At 53.0% G+C, this 19457-nt stretch overlaps 1 protein-coding gene across 1 annotated transcript in view; it reads left to right on the top strand.

Moving 5' to 3' along the window:
* The first annotated feature begins 1961 nt into the window (after nt 1-1961).
* LOC133340720 (matrix metalloproteinase-21-like) overlaps nt 1962-19457 on the top strand; it is a 47481-nt gene continuing 29985 nt past the window's right edge. Inside the window, exons 1-3 of the mRNA XM_061549110.1 lie at nt 1962-2112; nt 5826-5871; nt 6511-6598. Of these exons, the coding sequence (XP_061405094.1) occupies nt 1962-2112; nt 5826-5871; nt 6511-6598 (285 nt within the window). The remainder of the gene's footprint in view (nt 2113-5825; nt 5872-6510; nt 6599-19457) is intronic.

Raw genomic sequence — 19457 nt, forward strand, 5'->3', positions numbered from 1 at the left:
TACTTTCATTCGAGATATGTACGTATTTTAAGCCAATTATCTCGTTGTGCTGCTGCTGCTGCTGCGTTGACAAACGATACACACGGAGAGTTGAATAACAGCAGCGACGTTTTGGGAAATGTCCCTTCTTCAAAACACGTAGATGGAGAGGGCAGAGAGATGGAGTTAATTAAAGTTGTAATCGCGCGCTTTGTACTATGGGCTCACCCACTCAATCATTCACCCACCCACTTACACACTCACTCACTCACGCACTCACTCACTCAATCATTCACCCACCCACTCACACACTGACAAAGATCCCCCGTGTAGCCTTACACACTCACTCACACACACACTCACACACTCACTCGCACACTCACTCATTCACACACTCACTCACTCACACAATCACTCACTCACACACTCACTCACACACTCACACACCCACACTCACTCACACACATACACTCACTCACACACTCACACACCCACTCACACATTCACGCACTCACTCACACACTCACTCACTCACACCCACACTCACTCACTCACACACTCACACACCCACTCATACACTCACGCACTCACTCACACACTCACACACTCACTCACACACTCACATACACTCACTCACACACTCACTCACTCACTCACACCCACACTCACTCACTCACACACTCACACACACTCACTCACACATTCACTCACTCACTCACTCTCACTCACTCACACACTCACACCCACACTCACTCACACACTCACTCACTCACACACTCACACCCACACTCACTCACACACTCACTCACTCACTCACACACTCACACCCACACTCACTCACTCACTCACACACTCACTCACATACTCACTCACTCACTCACCCACACACTCACTCTCACTCACTCACACACTAACACACTCACCCACACACTCACACACTCACCTGAGAACGCGGTCATCAAGCTCTCGGCTTACGCAGACGACATGATGCGTCGTGCTCAACGACGCGCATCACGTCTCTGCACTCTGCCAGGTGTTTGCCGTGTATGAGAGGGCCTCCTCCACCAGGGTCAACTGGCCCAAGTGCGAGGCCCTCTCTGTGCTTGGGGTCACGAGGCGGCGTTCGCTCTGTGCTCCTCCCAGGAGAAGTCGTTTGGGGGGGCGACGGAGTCAAGTACCTGGGGAAACCCCCACGACGTCGCTCTGAACAATTGGACCGAGCTGGCCGACACAATCGAGGCTAAATTACTAACATGGGCGCACGCCTCGCTCCGCAGATGTCATTCAGGGGCCGAGTGCTCGTCGCTAACACCCTGGCTGCATACTGCGTGCTGTGGCACAAGACCAAGGCCCTCCAGCCTCCTGCTTGGCTACTCACCAGAGTTATCTTCTCACTCGCGCACACTTCGTCTGGCACGGGAAGCACTGGCTCAGGCCGGGCGTTCTCTGCCTGCCGGTGGGCGAGGGCGGTCAGGGTCTGGTGGACGTCGCCGCCAGGGTCATGAGCTTCAGGGTCACGAGTTTCAGGTTCATGGCAGTCAGGCGGCTGCTGTACGACCGGGAGGAGCTACACTGGTAGTCGCCGGCCCTCGCCCTGCTGAGGAACGCAGGGGGGTTCCCGGGGTACGGAAAGGAGCTCTTCCTGATGGACCTGAGCCTGGTCGACTACACGAGGCTGCCAGGTTATCACCAGAGCCCCTTAGACGCGTGGCGGAGCTTCGAGAGGAGCAGAACGTGCGTGGCACCCTACGACCTCGCGCAGTTCCTGAACGAGTCCTTGTTCTGAAACGGACTTTTCCAGGGAATCAGAGGGGAGAGGGCCCTGGCTCTACGCCTCACATCGGCAGGGCTGCGGACAGTCTTCCACCTCGTGCAGGGCCACCAGCCCAAGTGGAAGACCGCAGCTGAGATCGCCAACACCGCTAGGGGACACCGCTCCATGCTCGCCGGGGAGAAACCGCTGTGGGACATCGCTCCGCGCCATGAAGGAGCTGCTGCAGGCACCAGGGGATGGCGGTGCCCCCCCCTCCTCTTCTTTCCCGGAGTTGTGCTTCCCCTGCGCGCAGCCCCCCGTCCACAGCGACTCCGGCAAGCTACTGAAGCTCCGAGGCTGCAGGAACGTGCCCCTGAAGAGTGCCCAAGCAAAGCGCTCTACACGTGCTGCGTCAAGGCGCTCTACACGTGCTGTGTCAAGGCGCTCTACACGTGCCGTGTCAAGGCGCTCTACACGTGGCTGTGTCAAGGCGCTCTACACGTGCTGTGTCGAGGCGCTCTACACGTGCTGTGTCAAGGCACTCTACACGTCCTGTGTCAAGGCGCTTTACACGTGCTGTGTCAAGGCGCTCTACACGTGCTGTGTCAAGGCGCTCTACACGTGGCTGTGTAAAGGCGCTCTACACGTGCTGCGTCAAGGCGCTCTACACGTGCTGCGTCAAGGCGCTCTACACGTGCTGCGTCAAGGCGCTCTACACGTGACTGTGTCAAGGCGCTCTACACGTGCTGCGTCAAGGCGCTCTACACGTGCTGTGTCAAGGCGCTCTACACGTGCCGTGTCAAGGCGCTCTACACGTGGCTGTGTCAAGGCGCTCTACACGTGCTGTGTCGAGGCGCTCTACACGTGCTGTGTCAAGGCACTCTACACGTCCTGTGTCAAGGCGCTCTACACGTGCTGTGTCAAGGCGCTCTACACGTGCTGTGTCAAGGCGCTCTACACGTGGCTGTGTAAAGGCGCTCTACACGTGCTGCGTCAAGGCGCTCTACACGTGCTGCGTCAAGGCGCTCTACACGTGCTGCGTCAAGGCGCTCTACACGTGACTGTGTCAAGGCGCTCTACACGTGGCTGTGTCAAGGCGCTCTACACGTGCTGTGTCAAGGCGCTCTACACGTGCTGTTTCAAGGCGCTCTACACGTGCTGTGTCAAGGCGCTCTACACGTGCTGCGTCAAGGCGCTCTACACGTGCTGCGTCAAGGCGCTCTACACGTGCTGTTTCAAGGCGCTCTACACGTGCTGCGTCAAGGCGCTCTGCACGTGCTGCGTCAAGGCGCTCTACATGTGCTGTTTCAAGGCGCTCTACACGTGCTGTGTCAAGGCGCTCTACACGTGCTGTGTCAAGGCGCTCTACACGTGCTGTGTCAAGGCGCTCTACGCGTGCTGTGTCAAGGCGCTCTACACGTGCTGTGTCAAGGCGCTCTACACGTGCCGTGTCAAGGCACTCTACACGTGGCTGTGTCAAGGCGCTCTACACGTGCTGTGTCAAGGCGCTCTACACGTGCTGTGTCAAGGCACTCTACACGTGCTGTGTCAAGGCGCTCTACACGTGCTGTGTCAAGGCGCTCTACACGTGGCTGTGTCAAGGCGCTCTACACGTGCCGTGTCAAGGCGCTCTACACGTGGCTGTGTCAAGGCGCTCTACACGTGCCGTGTCAAGGCGCTCTACACGTGCTGTGTCAAGGCACTCTACACGTGCTGTGTCAAGGCGCTCTACACGTGACTGTGTCAATGCGCTCTACACGTGCTGTGTCAAGGCGCTCTACACGTGCTGTGTCAAGGCGCTCTATACGTGCTGCGTCAAGGCGCTCTACACGTGACTGTGTCAAGGCGCTCTATACGTGCTGTGTCAAGGCGCTCTACACGTGACTGTGTCAAGGCGCTCTACACGTGACTGTGTCAAGGTGCTCTACACGTGGCTGTGTCAAGGCGCTCTACACGTGCTGCGTCAAGGCGCTCTACACGTGGCTGTGTCAAGGCGCTCTGCACGTGCTGTGTCAAGGCGCTCTACACGTGCTGTGTCAAGGCGCTCTACGCGTGCTGCGTCAAGGCGCTCTACACGTGCTGCGTCAAGGCGCTCTACACGTGCTGTGTCAAGGCACTCTACACGTGCTGTGTCAAGGCGCTCTACACGTGCTGTGTCAAGGCGCTCTACACGTGCTGTGTCAAGGCGCTCTACACGTGGCTGTGTCAAGGTGCTCTACACGTGCTGTGTCAAGGCGCTCTACACGTGCTGTGTTAAGGCGCTATACACGTGCTGTGTCAAGGTGCTCTACACGTGCTGTGTCAAGGTGCTCTACACGTGCTGTGTCTAGGCGCTCTACACGTGCAAGGCGCTCTACACGTGGCTGTGTCAAGGCGCTCTACACGTGGCTGTGTCAAGGCGCTCTACACGTGCTGTGACAAGGCGCTCTACACGTGCTGTGTCAAGGTGCTCTACACGTGCTGTGTCAAGGCGCTCTACACGTGCTGTGTCAAGGCGCTCTACACGTGATGTGTCAAGGCGCTCTGCACGTGCTGTGTCAAGGCGCTCTACACGTGCTGTGTCAAGGCGCTCTACACGTGCTGTGTCAAGGCGCTCTACACGTGCTGTGTCAAGGCGCTCTACACGTGCTGTGTCAAGGCGCTCTACACGTGCTGTGTCAAGGCGCTCTGCACGTGCTGTGTCAAGGCGCTCTACACGTGCTGTGTCAAGGCGCTCTGCACGTGATGTGTCAAGGCGCTTTACACGTGCTGCGTCAAGGCGCTCTACACGTGCTGTGTCAAGGCGCTCTACACGTGACTGTGTCAAGGCGCTCTACACGTGCTGTGTCAAGGCGCTCTACACGTGCTGTGTCAAGGCGCTCTACACGTGCTGTGTCAAGGCGCTCTACACGTGCTGTGTCAAGGCGCTCTACACGTGCTGTGTCAAGGCGCTCTACACGTGCTGTGTCAAGGCGCTCTACACGTGCTGTGTCAAGGCGCTCTGCACGTGCTGTGTCAAGGCGCTCTACACGTGCTGTGTCAAGGCGCTCTGCACGTGATGTGTCAAGGCGCTTTACACGTGCTGCGTCAAGGCGCTCTACACGTGCTGTGTCAAGGCGCTCTACACGTGACTGTGTCAAGGCGCTCTACACGTGCTGTGTCAAGGCGCTCTACACGTGCTGTGTCAAGGCGCTCTACACGTGCTGTGTCAAGGCGCTCTACACGTGACTGTGTCAAGGCGCTCCCCACGTGACTGTGTCAAGTCGCTCTACACGTGACTGTGTCAAGGCGCTCTATACGTGCTGTGTCAAGGCGCTCTACACGTGACTGTGTCAAGGTGCTTTACACGTGCTGTGTCAAGGCGCTCTACACGTGATGTGTCAAGGCGCTCTACACGTGCTGTGTCAAGGCGCTCTACACGTGCTGTGTCAAGGCGCTCTATACGTGCTGTGTCAAGACGCTCTACACGTGCTGTGTCAAGGCGCTCTACACGTGCTGTGTCAAGGCGATCTACACGTGCTGTGTCAAGGCGCTCTACACGTGCTGCGTCAAGGCGCTCTACACGTGCTGCGTCAAGGCGCTCTACACGTGCTGTGTCAAGGCGCTCTACACGTGCTGCGTCAAGGCGCTCTACACGTGCTGTGTCAAGGCGCTGCATTCCCAGGACCTGGCCGACCTACCGGACACAAAATTGGACAGAACATTTTTCTCCTCTCATTGTGGCCGCCCCTCAGTGGAAACTAATGTACAAGTCTCCCCCTGTAGCCAAACGCTGCGGTAACCGCCAGTGGAGGTTGGCACACTGCACCTTGCCATCGGCCGTGTGGCTCAGCCGAATCTCTTGCCAGGGGTAACAGACTCGTGCATTTCCTGCGGTGCGAGGGAGGATCTGCCCCACCGGTACTTACGCTGCCAGCGGCTCAAACCAATGTTCCGCCTTTTGGGGGACATCTTCAGGAAACTGGGGGTACCCTTCTACAACAGCAGCTTCGTATATGGGGGGTGCCTTACCTGGCTAGCAAGCGCCATGACCTCGCCAACTTCGCCTGTGCTCAGGCGAAGATGGCGGTGTACATGCTGGAAGGTGACACTGACGGCTGCTCTGTGCTTCCAGTGTTCAGGGGCCCCCTCAAGGCGCGGCTGCGGCTGAAGCACGCCATGTACCACACATATGTCGGTGATGTGCACGTCTTCTTCGAACGCTGGGGAGCTGGAAAAGCCCCTCTCTGCACCAGCGTGGACGGCACCCTCGTGGTGTTCACCTTCTGAAGCGCTCGCTCGTCACCGTGGCGTGCGTGATGACCACCACAACCACCACGTGACTTTTCTTTCGTGTTGTGCGTGGTGCTTTTAGCGCCACAGCGCGTCGATTTGTAGCGTTTGTTTTATTTTGTTGACTTCATGTATTTCATATTGAAATCGCCTCCAGTGCTTTTTGCTGCTGGCGGCAATAAAAGTTGTTTTAAAGTCAAAAGTCTCTACCTCCTCTCTTCCTACTCCGTGTCGCTCTCTCTCTCTCGCTTTTTCTCTCGCTCTTTTTTTAACTAGGACAAGTGCTGCATCTGCACGCAGCCCTTCTCGCAAGTCCAACGGCCTCCGACGGGTAGCTCATATCAGCATGCAGAGCTCCCCGTCATCTGCCACCGAGCACACGGCCTCCTCCATCGCCCACTGCTCCTTGAAGGCCGGCACGGCGTGGGTCAGCCACGCCGCATGGCGGAACTCCAGCCCACACACCCCCTGGCTCCAACCAGAGCGCGGAAGATGCCCAGGCTGCTGGCCGGACGTTTCCCCTCCAGGGTCACCTTCCTCGCCCTGTGCATGGCGAGCGTAGCCGACGAGCACGTTGACCAGACCCTGAAGATGTTGGAGTCCGTCGCCCTTCGGGTATCCAAAGATGAGGACCGTCCGTCGGGTAGAAGTGGAGGCTGTCTCTCTCCTGTTACTCGCTCGCTCTCTTCTCGCTCTCTCTGTCGCCTTCTGCGTTTCTTTCACTCATCACCGCCTTTGATCGCAACGGCGATTCCCTTCCCGATCCCACTCACCCCCCTCGGCTGAATCGGACGCGGTGACCTCGTGTATGTGTGTGTGTGGTACCATTGTGTGTGTGTGTGTGTTCTCTCTCTCATCTCTCTCCTCTCTCTAATGTGTGTTTGCATTGTGTTGGAAATATAAATAAATACATTTCCCAAACCCACCCAACAGTTTGCATAACGAATTGTGTGCCAGTGACGTTCGCTGTCCTTGTACAACACAATGCGCGTTTATGTAACGTGTCCACTGGGGGTGTTTTGGCTGCGTGCGCGTGTGTGTGTTGTGCTCGCTAACAACACTTGCCCCAACAGTCTGTTAAGGCTACACGGGGCGTCTTTGTCTTTGCGTGTGGTGGTGTTCATCGCGGCGGTGCGGCGGTGAGCGTTTCAGCTGCGAACCCGAGTTCCATTCCCGCTCACGGCCGCCGACGCCAGCGGCGATTTACAGCAAAACCCCGGTTTACGTGGGGGATGCGTTCCTCCAATGTCCTACGATGACGAATGTCGAAGCGAACTCGATCAAAGCGAACTTGGAGGGTAGTGGTGGGTGGTGGGGGTGGTGGTGGGTGGTGGTGGTAGTGGTGGTGGTGGTGGGTGGTGGTGGTGGTGGTAGTGGTGGGTGGTGGTGGGTGGTGGTGGGTGGTGGGTGTGGGTGGTGGTTGTGGGTGGTGGTGGGTGGTGGTGGTGGTGGGTGGTGGTGGTGGTGGGTGGTGGTGGTGGGTGGTGGTGGTAGTGGTGGTAGTGGTGGGTGGTGGTAGTGGTGGGTGGGTGGTGGTAGTGGTGGGTGGTGGTGGTGGGTGGTGGTGGTGGTGGGTGGTGGTGGTGGGTGGTGGTGGTAGTGGTGGGTGGTGGTGGGTGGTGGTAGTGGTGGTGGTGGTGGGTGGTGGAGGTGATGGAGGTGTAGCTGAGAGGCGACGGATAACGAGAAACGACGGACGACGCTGCTGTCAGCGACGTAAGTGTGGGGCTGTGGCGAAGCAAATCGGGTAGTGGTGGTGGGTGGTGGTGGTGGTGGTGGTGGGTGGTGGTGTGGTGGTGGTGGTGGTGGTGGTGGTTGGTGGGTGATGTGGTGGTGGGTGGTGGTGGTGATGGGTGGTGGTGGTGGTGGTGGTGGTGGTGGTGGGTGGTGGTGGTGGTGGGTGGTGGTGGTGGTGGGTGGTGGTGGTGATGGGTGGTGGTGGTGGTGGTGGGTGGTGGTGGTGGTGGGTGGTGGTGGTGGTGGGTGGTGGTGGTGGTGGTGTCAATAAAGTGACGACGTACAGAGGGGGAGGGAGGGGAGAGATGTAAATCGACGTTTTGCTGCGTCCGAATCAATCCTGGGGCTCACCCTGGGTCCACTCCGTCTCAAATGTGAGTATCGCTTGCGGTGTGTGGACATTGCCGCTCTGGAGACCGCGTGAGTCTGCGGCGAGGTGTGGACTCATCTCCATCTGTCTCGGGTGTGGACCACAATCAACTTCAAGGACAGTGCATGTCATTATCATCCTAGATTTGAAGCTTTCGTGACTGCAAGGATTCATATTCTTAGCGTTTTTCGGTAAAGTCACGTAGGTAAAACATTAAAATTAATAAAAGTAAAATAAATAAAAATCACGACGTTTCGGAGGCAACACGGAAGCTTGTGTTGCCTCCGAAACGTCGTGATTTTTATTTTATTTTACTTTTATTAATTTTAATGTTTTACCTACGTGACTTTACCGAAACAACCTAAGAATATCATTATCATCATCAGGGTTGTTTTTTTTTGTTTGCATTTTGACTTCTTGTGTTGAGGTTATTGCAAACATGATGCCTTGTATAAAGGTGTCAGATTTTGTACCAGTTAAAAGGGTAAAAACCTATTATTATATTTTGCCACTGGTAAAGGATGTCTCATATTGTAAATGCTTACCCCGAGCTCTCAATACTCTGATAGTGCGCTGTCTTTGAGTTGTACGCCTTTTGGCGTCACCTGGTCCAACACCAGTGGAGACTAGGCTCTAAAGAAATCTGTCTCGGGTGTGGACCAATCAACTTCAAGGACAGTGCATATCATTATCATCATCAGAGTTGTTTCTTTTTGTTTGCATTTTGACTTCTTGTGTTGAGGTTATTGCAAACATGATGCCTTGTATAAAGGTGTCAGATTTTGTACCAGTTGAAAGGGTAAAAACCTATTATTATATTTTGCCACTGGTAAAGGAGGTCTCATAGTGTAAATGCTTACCCCGAGCTCTCAATACTCTGATAGTGCGCTGTCTTTGAGTTGTACGCCTTTTGGCGTCATCTGGTCCAACACCAGTGGAGACTAGGCTCTAAAGAAAGCTGTCTCGGGTGTGGACCAATCAACTTCAGCACAGTGCATGTCAATATCATCATCAGAGTTGTTTCTTTTTGTTTGCATCTTGACTTCTTGTGTTGAGGTTATTGCAAACATGATGCCTTGTATAAAGGTGTCAGATTTTGTACCAGTTGAAAGGGTAAAAACCTATTACTATCATCGCCATCTGTTGCACTCCGCGAGGCGTGAGGGCGGCTTTGTCCGGGATGCTCCGCGTGTCTTAGCACACTAGAAGAATGAAGACGGCTCAGCGGCAGCAGCAGCAGCGGCGGCGTAATCGTCGTCGTCAGTAATACAATTAAACTGGTCAACAACAAAAAACACGTTTTTTTTCTGGCCTGGACTTTGCAGCTGTTTTAGACAAATTTCAGGGCGCTGATTCCAAATCTGATCTCAGATTTGCTCTATCACATCTCATTTTTATGCTATCGGCATACCCCATTTTCATTGATTTTACCCGAAATTAACTCTGTCACTTATAAATGCAAGTTGTTGCGAGTCAGTGACTGCTTTAGTGTTAAAATACGGTGCTGTATTTTTAGGATAGTGTGTTTATAGTATAATTGTATGTAGATATCCACATTTATTTAATATTTTTCTTCTGCAGTTTTAATTGAAAATGCAATATTTGATATAGATAAAAACTGATGCCAGATTTGGAATCAGCACCCCAAAATTACCTTGAAACCGTTGGGATACCTTATGCCAGAAAAAGTGTGTTGACCAGTATTATTAGTTGGCCGGATAAAAAACACAAAACGCCAAGGCGGCAGAGGCAGGAGCCCCTCCTGACAGTTGCGACTCTCAGTGCTAAATGAGTAAATGATTGCATACTAGTTATTGCTATGTATGTATACTGTAGTATTGTATTATGGCTTGCCTGATGTTACGTAATGGTCATTATCATCAGCATTGACCTTGGAGTAGGTGGCGTCGTGGTTGGGTTGGGTGGGCATGTCCACCCCACCCAGCCTTCCTCCCCCCACCAACCTGGACAATTTAGTAATCTTTTGAAGAACGTAATCAACCAGGTGGGGTGTTGACTCTTGTGTAGGCCGACTCTCTGTGTTGTATCGCATTATATTTCCAAGTTTACGATGTTTGTTTTTTCATTTATTTGTACCTGACGATGGTTGCTTGTGTTGCAATCGAAACGTCGTATTCTATTATACCAAACCATCTTCATCCTACCACTTGTAATAAAGCTCTTTGAGACGACTTCTGGAATCCGTCTTTTATTCACTTTGGGTTACATCTACTTCACGCTGCTGATAGACAACGTGAAGGGACAGATAGACCGAGAGAGACGCACTGCCACGTGGCAACTCGGAGCCCCGCTCTTGCGTGGCCCCTTCCTCCGTTGTTTCCCGTTCTGACCACGTGTCGTTCCTCTATACCCCTATTTAATACCCGGGTCACGTGGTACGCTCAGCCAATCCTCGTTAGCCTGCATCGAATCTTCCAGGCTCCCTCGTCAGCTCCCGGGACCACGCCCCTGACTCATCTCCCCATTGGCTGAGGCCAAAGCCAGCAGAACCAATCTCCATAGCTGTCACCTTTCCATCACGTCAGGGCCATGCCCCCAGGCTTCCCCCCATTGGCTGTAAGCCAGGACCGGCAGAGCCAATCACCATGACAAGGTGTGATACGTCAGTGAGCCGGATATATTCTCATATTACACAGGCAAAGCCTACTGAGGTGTTAACTTCATTTTCAGAAACGACCTGGCCACAAATGATAGCGGAAAAAAGTGTCTTATCACGTGGAGATTTATCGCAGCCTAAATCATCTAAATAATATCAATGTATGTTTCTAAATGTGGAGGGGAAAACCCTGAGAAAAAAAAATCCACGCGACCACGGAAAAAAAGACACCACAAACTCCAAATATACAGCAGGCGTCAGGGTCGTGATCGAACCCACGAACTCTTCCGTACCAGGCGAGGTAGTGAACATTACACCACCGTGATCATGATTATGATGAGAGAGAGACACGCAAACTCCAAATATAGAGCAGCAGGCGTCAGGGTATGGCTCGAACCCACGTCCTCCTGCATACCAGGCGAGGTAGTTAACATCTCCTAGCCACTGTGATGATGAGAGAGAGATGCAAACTCCAAATATACAGCAGCAGGCGTCAGGGTCGGGATCGAACCCACGACCTCCTGCGTACCAGGCGAGGTAGTTAACATCTCATAGCCACCGTGATGATGATGAGAGAGAGACACACACACAAACTCCAAATATACAGCAGCAGGCGCCAGGGTCGTGATCGAACCCACGACCTCCTGCGTACCAGGCGAGCTAGTTAACATCTCCTGGCCACCACAAACTCCACGTTTGAGGCCGCCCTCATCCAGCAGTGGACTGACAAGCCGGTTCGCGTGGCTCTCGCGAGGAACGAGGACAAATACACGACGGTGTGTCCGTCCTTGGAGGTATCCGACGGAGATAATTTGCCGCTCCACATGGGCGCATTGTCGACTCGAGACAGAAGGCGATGGTTTGAGAATGGGGGTTGAGTGGATGGGTGGGAGGCTGGGAGAGGGTTCCTGTATGGATGGGTGGGATACACAGAATGGGGGATGGGTAAGGGGGGGGGCGGTGACCTTCACGTGGGTTACAGAAGGGCCGAACCTTCATTGACAACGCGGCAACCCACGAGAGAAGGACCGGAAAAGCTTCAATGATTCGGTGAATGATCAGACCTTCGAGGTTTCTTTGTGTGGACTTTTCGAGCGATGATGATGATGGTGGTGGTTTGGAAGTGTGTGTGTGTCAATGTGTGTGTGTGTCAATGTGTGTGTGTGTGTGTGAATGTGCGTGTGTCAATGTGTGTGTTAGTTTGTGTGTGTGTCAATGTATGTGTCAATGTGTGTGTGTCAATATGTGTGTGTTAATGTGTGTGTCAATGTGTGTGTGTGTCAATGTGCGTGTGTCAATGTGTGTGTGTCAATGTGTGTGTGTCAATATGTGTGCGTGTGTGTGTCAATGTGTGTGTGTCAATGTGTGTGTGTCAATGTGTGTGCGTGTCAATGTGTGTGTGTCAATGTGTGTGTGTCAATGTGTGTGTGTGTTAATGTGTGTGTGTGTCAATATGTGTGTGTCAATGTGTGTGTGTGTCAATGTGTGTGTCAATATGTGTGTGTCAATGTGTGTGTCAATGTGTGTGTCAGTGTGTGTGTCAATGTGTGTGTGTGTCAATGTGTGTGTGTGTCAATGTGTGTGTCAGTGTGTGTGTGTGTCAGTGTGTGTGTGTGTGTGTGTGGGGAGCGGTAGTGTAGCGGTTAGCGCGCTGCGCTATGAACCTGGCGACCCGGGTTCGATTCCCGCTCACGGCTAACACCAGTGACGATTATCTGAACCGGTCCTGGGCCTCCCCTAGGTCGACTCAGCCTTAAATGAGTACCTGGTGCGGTGTGTAAACATCGCCACTAGGGAGACAAAGGCGGTCGGGCGTGGTGCTGGCCACCCACCCCCTCGTGTACCGTTCCGGCCTTCATAGGTGCTCGCTAACAGCACTTGCCCCTACAGTCTGTTCAGGCTATACGGGGGATCTTTGTCTTTGTGTGTGTGGTGGGGGAGCGGGAGTGGTTTGCGCGCTGCGCTACGCACCCGGCGAGCCGAGATCGATTCCGGCTCACGGCTAACGCCAGGCGACGATTGCCTGAACCGGTCCTGGGCCTCGGACTAGGTCGACTCCGCCTCAAATGAGTGCCCGGTGCGATGTGTGTTGTGAAAAGAACGAAAACATCGACGCTGGGGAGACAAAGGCGGTCGGGCGTGGTGCTACTCACTCTCCCCCTCGTGTGCCGTGCCGGCCTTCATAGGTGCTCCTCTACAACAAGAACAACCGCCATTCGCCACTAAGTGTCGGTGACGTCACCACGACGCTTGTGCCAGGCCATGTGCACCTTGAGGCCACGTGAAGTGTCGAACGCCCGCTGGCTGGAGGTCACGGGGCAGACCCAGTTGCCACGGGTCGACTGACTGAGATGACCGAGATGACTGGCTGATGCACCACCTGTGCCCCCTACTGTACCAACTTTCTGTGCTTTAGCCACCCGGCGCTCCGCTCGTTGTTGTGAGCGTCGCTCCTCCGCCCTCCGTTGTTGTTGGAGGGCGACTGCCTCCAACTGCCCAGTAGCGTCCTTCACGAGCCTCCTCCACTGAGGCCGATCTTGACACCGCTGGTAGCAGTCATCGGCAAGTCCACTCAGCTCCACGTCCTCCTGTACCACATCACTCCATCTCTTCTCTAGCCCGTGCCGCGCCCGTTTAGCCCCCTCGATCCGGCCGAACAAAAGCTGTTTAGGCATACGGTGGCTGGGCATGCGGGCTACATGACCCAGCCTCTACAATGACACTTGCCACCAACACAGTCCGTCGAAGCTAAAATGGGTTTGTCTGTGTGAGTGCTAACTCGGGTTAGGGTTTTTAAAACTGTATTTTGTCTTCATCTATGAATGGGAGATTGATGTCGGCACCGTTCCACAATTAATAGATTTCATTTTTACGTTAGACAACAAGTAACAAAATATATATAATCGTATTATATATATATAATCATCAAATATATAAAGTCAGTTTAACACGCAGTAGGCTTTCGCGGCCACTATTATCGATTAGAGGTTTTTTTTCGGGATTGATCGCGTCAATATGAATGTGCCGTTTACGTGACAGACCTTGCTTAACTGGCTGCTTCAACGACACATTTAGCTTTACGCGATCTCACCCCCCCACCCCACCCCTTCTATTATGGATGGTAAATAAGGCACACAACACCCACAATATCACGGAATTGATCAACCGGTTAACCCAACCGATGTCTCGCCATGCCCCGAGTCGGCCAGCTGTTTCCCATCGCCAAATCCTCCCACCCACCCGTCTCTCCACCAGCCACAAAGTAGCCTCCTAGACACAGACCACCCTCGAACCCCACGGGACATCCCATGGGGCACGGCTGGCTACGCGCGTTGAGAAAGACGTTCCAACATACAGTGATGGAAAAAAGTATTTGATCCCCTGATGATTTTGTACGTTTGCCCACTGACAAAGAAATGATCAGTCTATAATTTTAATGGTAGGTTTATTTGAACAGTGAGAAACAGAATAACAACAACAAAATCCAGAAAAACACATGTCAAAAATGTTATAAATTGATTTGCATTTTAATGAGGGAAATACGTATTTGACCTCCTCTCAATCAAAAAGATTTCTGGCTCCCAGGTGTCTTTAATACACGAGCTGAGATTAGGAGCACACTCTTAAAGGGAGTGCTCCTAATCTCAGCTTGTTACCTGTATAAAAGACACCTGTTCACAGAAGCAATCAATCAGATTCCAAACTCTCCACCATGGTCAAGACCAAAGAGCTATCCAAGGATGTCAGGGACAAGATTGTAGACCTACACAAGGCTGGAATGGGCTACAAGACCATCGCCAAGCAGCTTGGTGAGAAGGTGACAACAGTTGGTGCGATTATTCGCAAATGGAAGAAACACAAAAGAACTGTCAATCTCCCTCGGCCTGGGGCTCCATGCAAGATCTCACCTCGTGGAGTTGCAATGATCATGAGAACGGTGAGGAATCAGCCCAGAACTACACGGGAGGATCTTGTCAATGATCTCAAGGCAGCTGGGACCATAGTCACCAAGAAAACAGTTGGTAACACACTACGCCGTGAAGGACTGAAATCCTGCAGCGCCCGCAAGGTCCCCCTGCTCAAGAAAGCACATATACTGTACGTACAGACATACGGCACGTCTGGGAGCTCATCGTTCAATCAGCATTGGTTCGGCACAAGCTGAGACTCTGTAATCGGTGTCTCATTTGGCAGCGGAGTCAGACTTGTTCGAATCAACGCTGCGTGGTGAACTGCCCGGATGTTTAGAGTCAACATTGATCGATTTCGACGTTCAGTTTTTCATCAGTGATGTCCGGCTCGCTTGAATCAACGCAGAACCGCCGGGTGTTTATAGCTGCAGACCGGTTTTCGACGTTCAGTTTCTCATCAGTGAAGCCAGGCTCGCTTGAATCAACGCTGGTGAATTTCCAGATGCAAAAAGTCGCGGGCCGGTTTCGATGTTCAGTGTCTCATCAGTAAAGTCAACGGTGGTGACCTTCCAGGTGTCAAGACCGTCTGTGCAGGATCGCGGTCCGAGCAGGACTCAACATCGTCCAAGACATCGCAACGGACTATTGTTGTCCACAACATCACTCACCAACACGTGGCTTGCTCGTGGTAACCCAGCAGAAACAGCTGCAGGGTCCCGCTTCTGTGGTGATGATCAGTTGTTCCATCGGTTGCCCGAGATGATGTCACCATTGTGAGTGTTTACGAATGCTGCGTGTTGATTTTTTTTGGACGAGTAAATGCTTATTCTTAGGTTTTTTCGGTAAAGTCACGTAGGTAAAAAATTAAAATTAAAATTAATAAAAGTAAAATAAAATAATAAGAATAAATAAAAAGAATAATAATTAAATAAAAACAATTTCCAATTTTTTACCTACGTAACTTTACCGAAAAAACCTAAGAATATGAATCCTTGCAGTCACGAAAGCTTCAAATCTAGCATCGAGTAAATGCTTTTTAATTAATTGCACGCCGGTTTAGTTTCATATATCTGCGTGTGTATGTATGTACGCGTGTGCAGCGTCGTCATTTTGTGGGGAGCGGTGGTGCAGCGGTTAGCGCTACGCTGCGCTATGAACCCGGCTACCCGAGTTCGATTCCCGCTCACGGCCAACACCAAGTGACGATTATTTGACCCGGTCCTGGTCCTCCCCTAGGTCGACTCAGCATCAAATGAGTACCTGGTGTGTCGTGTAAACATCGCCACTGGGGATACAAAGGCGGCCGGGCGTGATTGTCGGCCACCCCACCCCCTCGTGTGCCGTGCCGGCCTTCATAGGTGCTCGCTAACAGCACTTGCCCCTACAGTCTGTTACAGGCTACACGGGGGATCTTTGTCTTTGCTATTGCTGGGTAGCGGTAGTGTAGTGGTGGACGCACTGCGCGTCAAACCCGGCCACCCGAGTTCGATTCTAGAGCCGTGACTGCCGTCGGTGGCGATTCCCTCCACCGGTCCCGATGCCGGCCCTAGGTCGACTCAACCCAAACCTGCCAACCGGTGCGGTTTACCCCGTGTTCTCGTACAGGGACATTGAGTTGAAACACGGTGTTTTTGTGTCTATGTGTTTGTGTTTCTCCCTTGTTGATGGGACTTTGTAGGATGAACGTTGAGGTTGACAAGGGGGCACGGGTTGACCAATAAGGTCTGAATTGGTCCTGTAAGAAGGTCGGGGCACTGATAAGGGGTTGACAGTGATGTCGACCTTAAATGAGCACCTCCCGTGGTGCGGTCGCGTACATTTTTTGCGTTAGATCGTGTACATTTGCACGTGCGATCTAACCCGAAAAACTCTATCATGGAAAATTAAAAAGATAAACGGAGTAGCGAGGGCATGGATTCAGAGTGGTGGGGCTGGCCGCACACACACACACGCCACGTGACTTGCGGAAGGCTTGAGCTGATTTTGATGAAGACGTGGAGATGCGAGAGGCAGGGGTGCATCATGGGGGCGGCCCAAGGAAGCCTTGGGCTCATTTAGATCGAGAGATGGAGATGAGAGGGGAGGGATTCAGAGTCGGGGGGTGGCCACATACACACACACAGAGAGAGAGAAGTCACGTGACGCACGGGAGGCTTGAGCCGTATTAGATGTGAGGCAGAGGTCGCAAACGGGTTTTGATTCCTTACCCGTACCCGGCCGCACCAGGGTCGCAAATGGGTACCCGTGTTGAGTAGTAGACGGAGGTACTCGGAGACGGAGGTGAGTTAGGGGCTTCCGCCAGGGTTTATTAACACGTATCACTATCCCAGGTTCCCTCTTTACCCCTTCTATTATCCCCGTTCCTCCAGTGACCCCGCTTACGTCACGGGGTCTCCCTTAAATACCCTCTGAGGCGTGACGTCACGTGCACTGCCCAGCGCGCGCGACCCCACGTCCCGTGATGTCACCGCACCGGACAGCGCACACGACGCCACCATTCTCCTCTACTCCTCTACACCCGTACCCGTACCCAGCCGGGTACGGGTAGCCGTTCCCTACCCGTACCCTACCCGAAATGAGTGACAAACAGTTACTCACCAGTGACTCACGGCCTACCCGTACCCGTACCCGGCCGCACCAGAGTCGCAAACGGCTACCCGTACCCATACCCGGCCGGGTACGGGTAGCTGGGTATCGGGTAGGGTACGGATATCAGGTACCCGGTTGCGACCTCTGATGTGAGGACAACAACAAAAGAAAAGGCGAGATGAGATGGATGTCGCCGGGTGTCGAGATAGTTACCGGAGCGGCGTTTCGGACTGTTCCAGCTGAACCTCAGCACCGCTTTACATCAACATCAATATAGATAAAGACACACTAGCTTTACTAGCCGGCTTCGGACGAGACTTGGATTCTTTTCTTGGATTAATCCACGGCCTATGCGGTGGGGGGGAAGGGGTGACGTCAGCAGGCACACTGCGTGACGTCAGCAGGCACACTGCGTGACGCTGCCGCATGCGGGTGACATCACAGATGTGACGTCACCGCTCACTTGCCGTGCAATATATTATTTCTATTATTGCGCCACCAAATGCAAAAGTCTATTTTTATACGTTTTGCATTGTGTAGAGTCTGGAAGCTACCCACATGCCACATTTCAAGGTTGTAGCATGTTGGGAAGTACGCTAAACATTGAAAAAAGACACACATATTCACAAATTTCCCTTTTATATATATAGGTTATTGTTGTTACCATCATTGTATTCTTGGTTCTTTCGGTAAAGTCACGTAGAAGGGAAACAATACAATAATAAATATATAAAACAATAAAATTGTCACGTTTTATAGTTTTATTATTTTATTACTTGCCTTCTACGTGATGACTTTACCGAAAGAACCAAGAAGATGAATCCCTGCAGCCACGAAAGCTTTACGTCAAAAAGTTACCATAATTAAATTTCGATTTAAAGCGTTCGTGACTGCAGGGATTCATCTTCTTGGTTCTTTCGGTAAAGTCATCACGTAGAAGGGAAGTAATAAAATAATAAAAACAAAACATAATAAAACAATTCTCACGACGTTTCGGCCACAACGCAAGCAGCCGTCCTCAGGTGAAAACCAGGTCTGTCGAGGCGACAGCGTCTGTCGTGGTGACAGCGTCATTCAGACGCTGTCACCTCGACAGACCTGGTTTTCACCTGAGGACGGCTTCTTGCGTTGTGGCCGAAACGTCGTGAGAATTGTTTTATTATGTTTTATTTTTATTATTTTGTTACCATCATTGTTTGGGCTGAGAGCTCGCCGCGCGGGGCCAGGGATCGAACCCAGGTCTCCCCGTGCTGGCGGCCCGGTGTGTCCAAAGCGATGTCCCCTCGCGGTGAACGGGGGAGAGAAAAATGGAATTATTGACTGTAACCTCTCCCAATGCCAAGAGGTGACTACTTTGCGAGGCTGACATTAAGCAGAGACACGCGGTGCCTTTGTATTGCGCGCGCGCGCGTGTGTGTGTGCGAGCACGTGGGTGTGTGTGAGCACGTGGGTGTGTGTGTGTGAGCACGTGTGTGTGTGTGAGCACGTGGGTGTGTGTGTGCGAGCACGTGGGTGTGTGTGTGCGAGCACGTGAGTGTGTGTGTGTGAGCACGTGGGTGTGTGTGTGTGTGTGTGAGCACGTGGGTGTGTGTGTGTGTGAGCACGTGTGTGTGTGTGAGCACGTGGGTGTGTGTGAGCACGTGGGTGTGTGTGAGCACGTGTGTGTGTGTGTGTGAGCACGTGGGTGTGTGTGAGCACGTGTGTGTGTGAGCACGTGTGTGTGTGAGCACGTGGGTGTGTGTGTGTGTGAGCACGTGTGTGTGTGTGTGTGAGCACGTGGGTGTGTGTGAGCACGTGGATGTGTGTGAGCACGTGTGTGTGTGTGCGTGTGAGCACGTGGGTGGGTGTGTGTGTGTGAGCACGTGGGGGTGTGTGTGTGAGCACGTGGGTGTGTGTGAGCATGTGGGTGTGTGTGTGTGAGCACGTGTGTGTGTGTGTGAGCACGTGGGTGTGTATGTGTGTGAGCACGTGTGTGTGTGTGTGAGCACGTGTGTGTATGTGTGTGAGCACGTGTGTGTGTGTGTGTGAGCACGTGGGTGTGTGTGTGTGAGCACGTGGGTGTGTGTGAGCACGTGGATGTGTGTGTGTGGGAGCACGTGGGTGTGTGTGTGAGCACGTGGATGTGTGTGTGAGCACGTGGGTGTGTGTGTGTGCGAGCACGTGGGTGTGTTCGACACTTCACGTGGCCTCAAGGTGCACAGGGCCTGGCACAAGCGTCGTGGTGACGTCACCGCCACTTGGTGGCGAATG

This window comes from Lethenteron reissneri, chromosome 10 (assembly GCF_015708825.2).
Source record: "Lethenteron reissneri isolate LAM-NWPU_2019-01 chromosome 10, ASM1570882v1, whole genome shotgun sequence".
Taxonomy (NCBI): Eukaryota; Metazoa; Chordata; class Hyperoartia; order Petromyzontiformes; family Petromyzontidae; genus Lethenteron; species Lethenteron reissneri.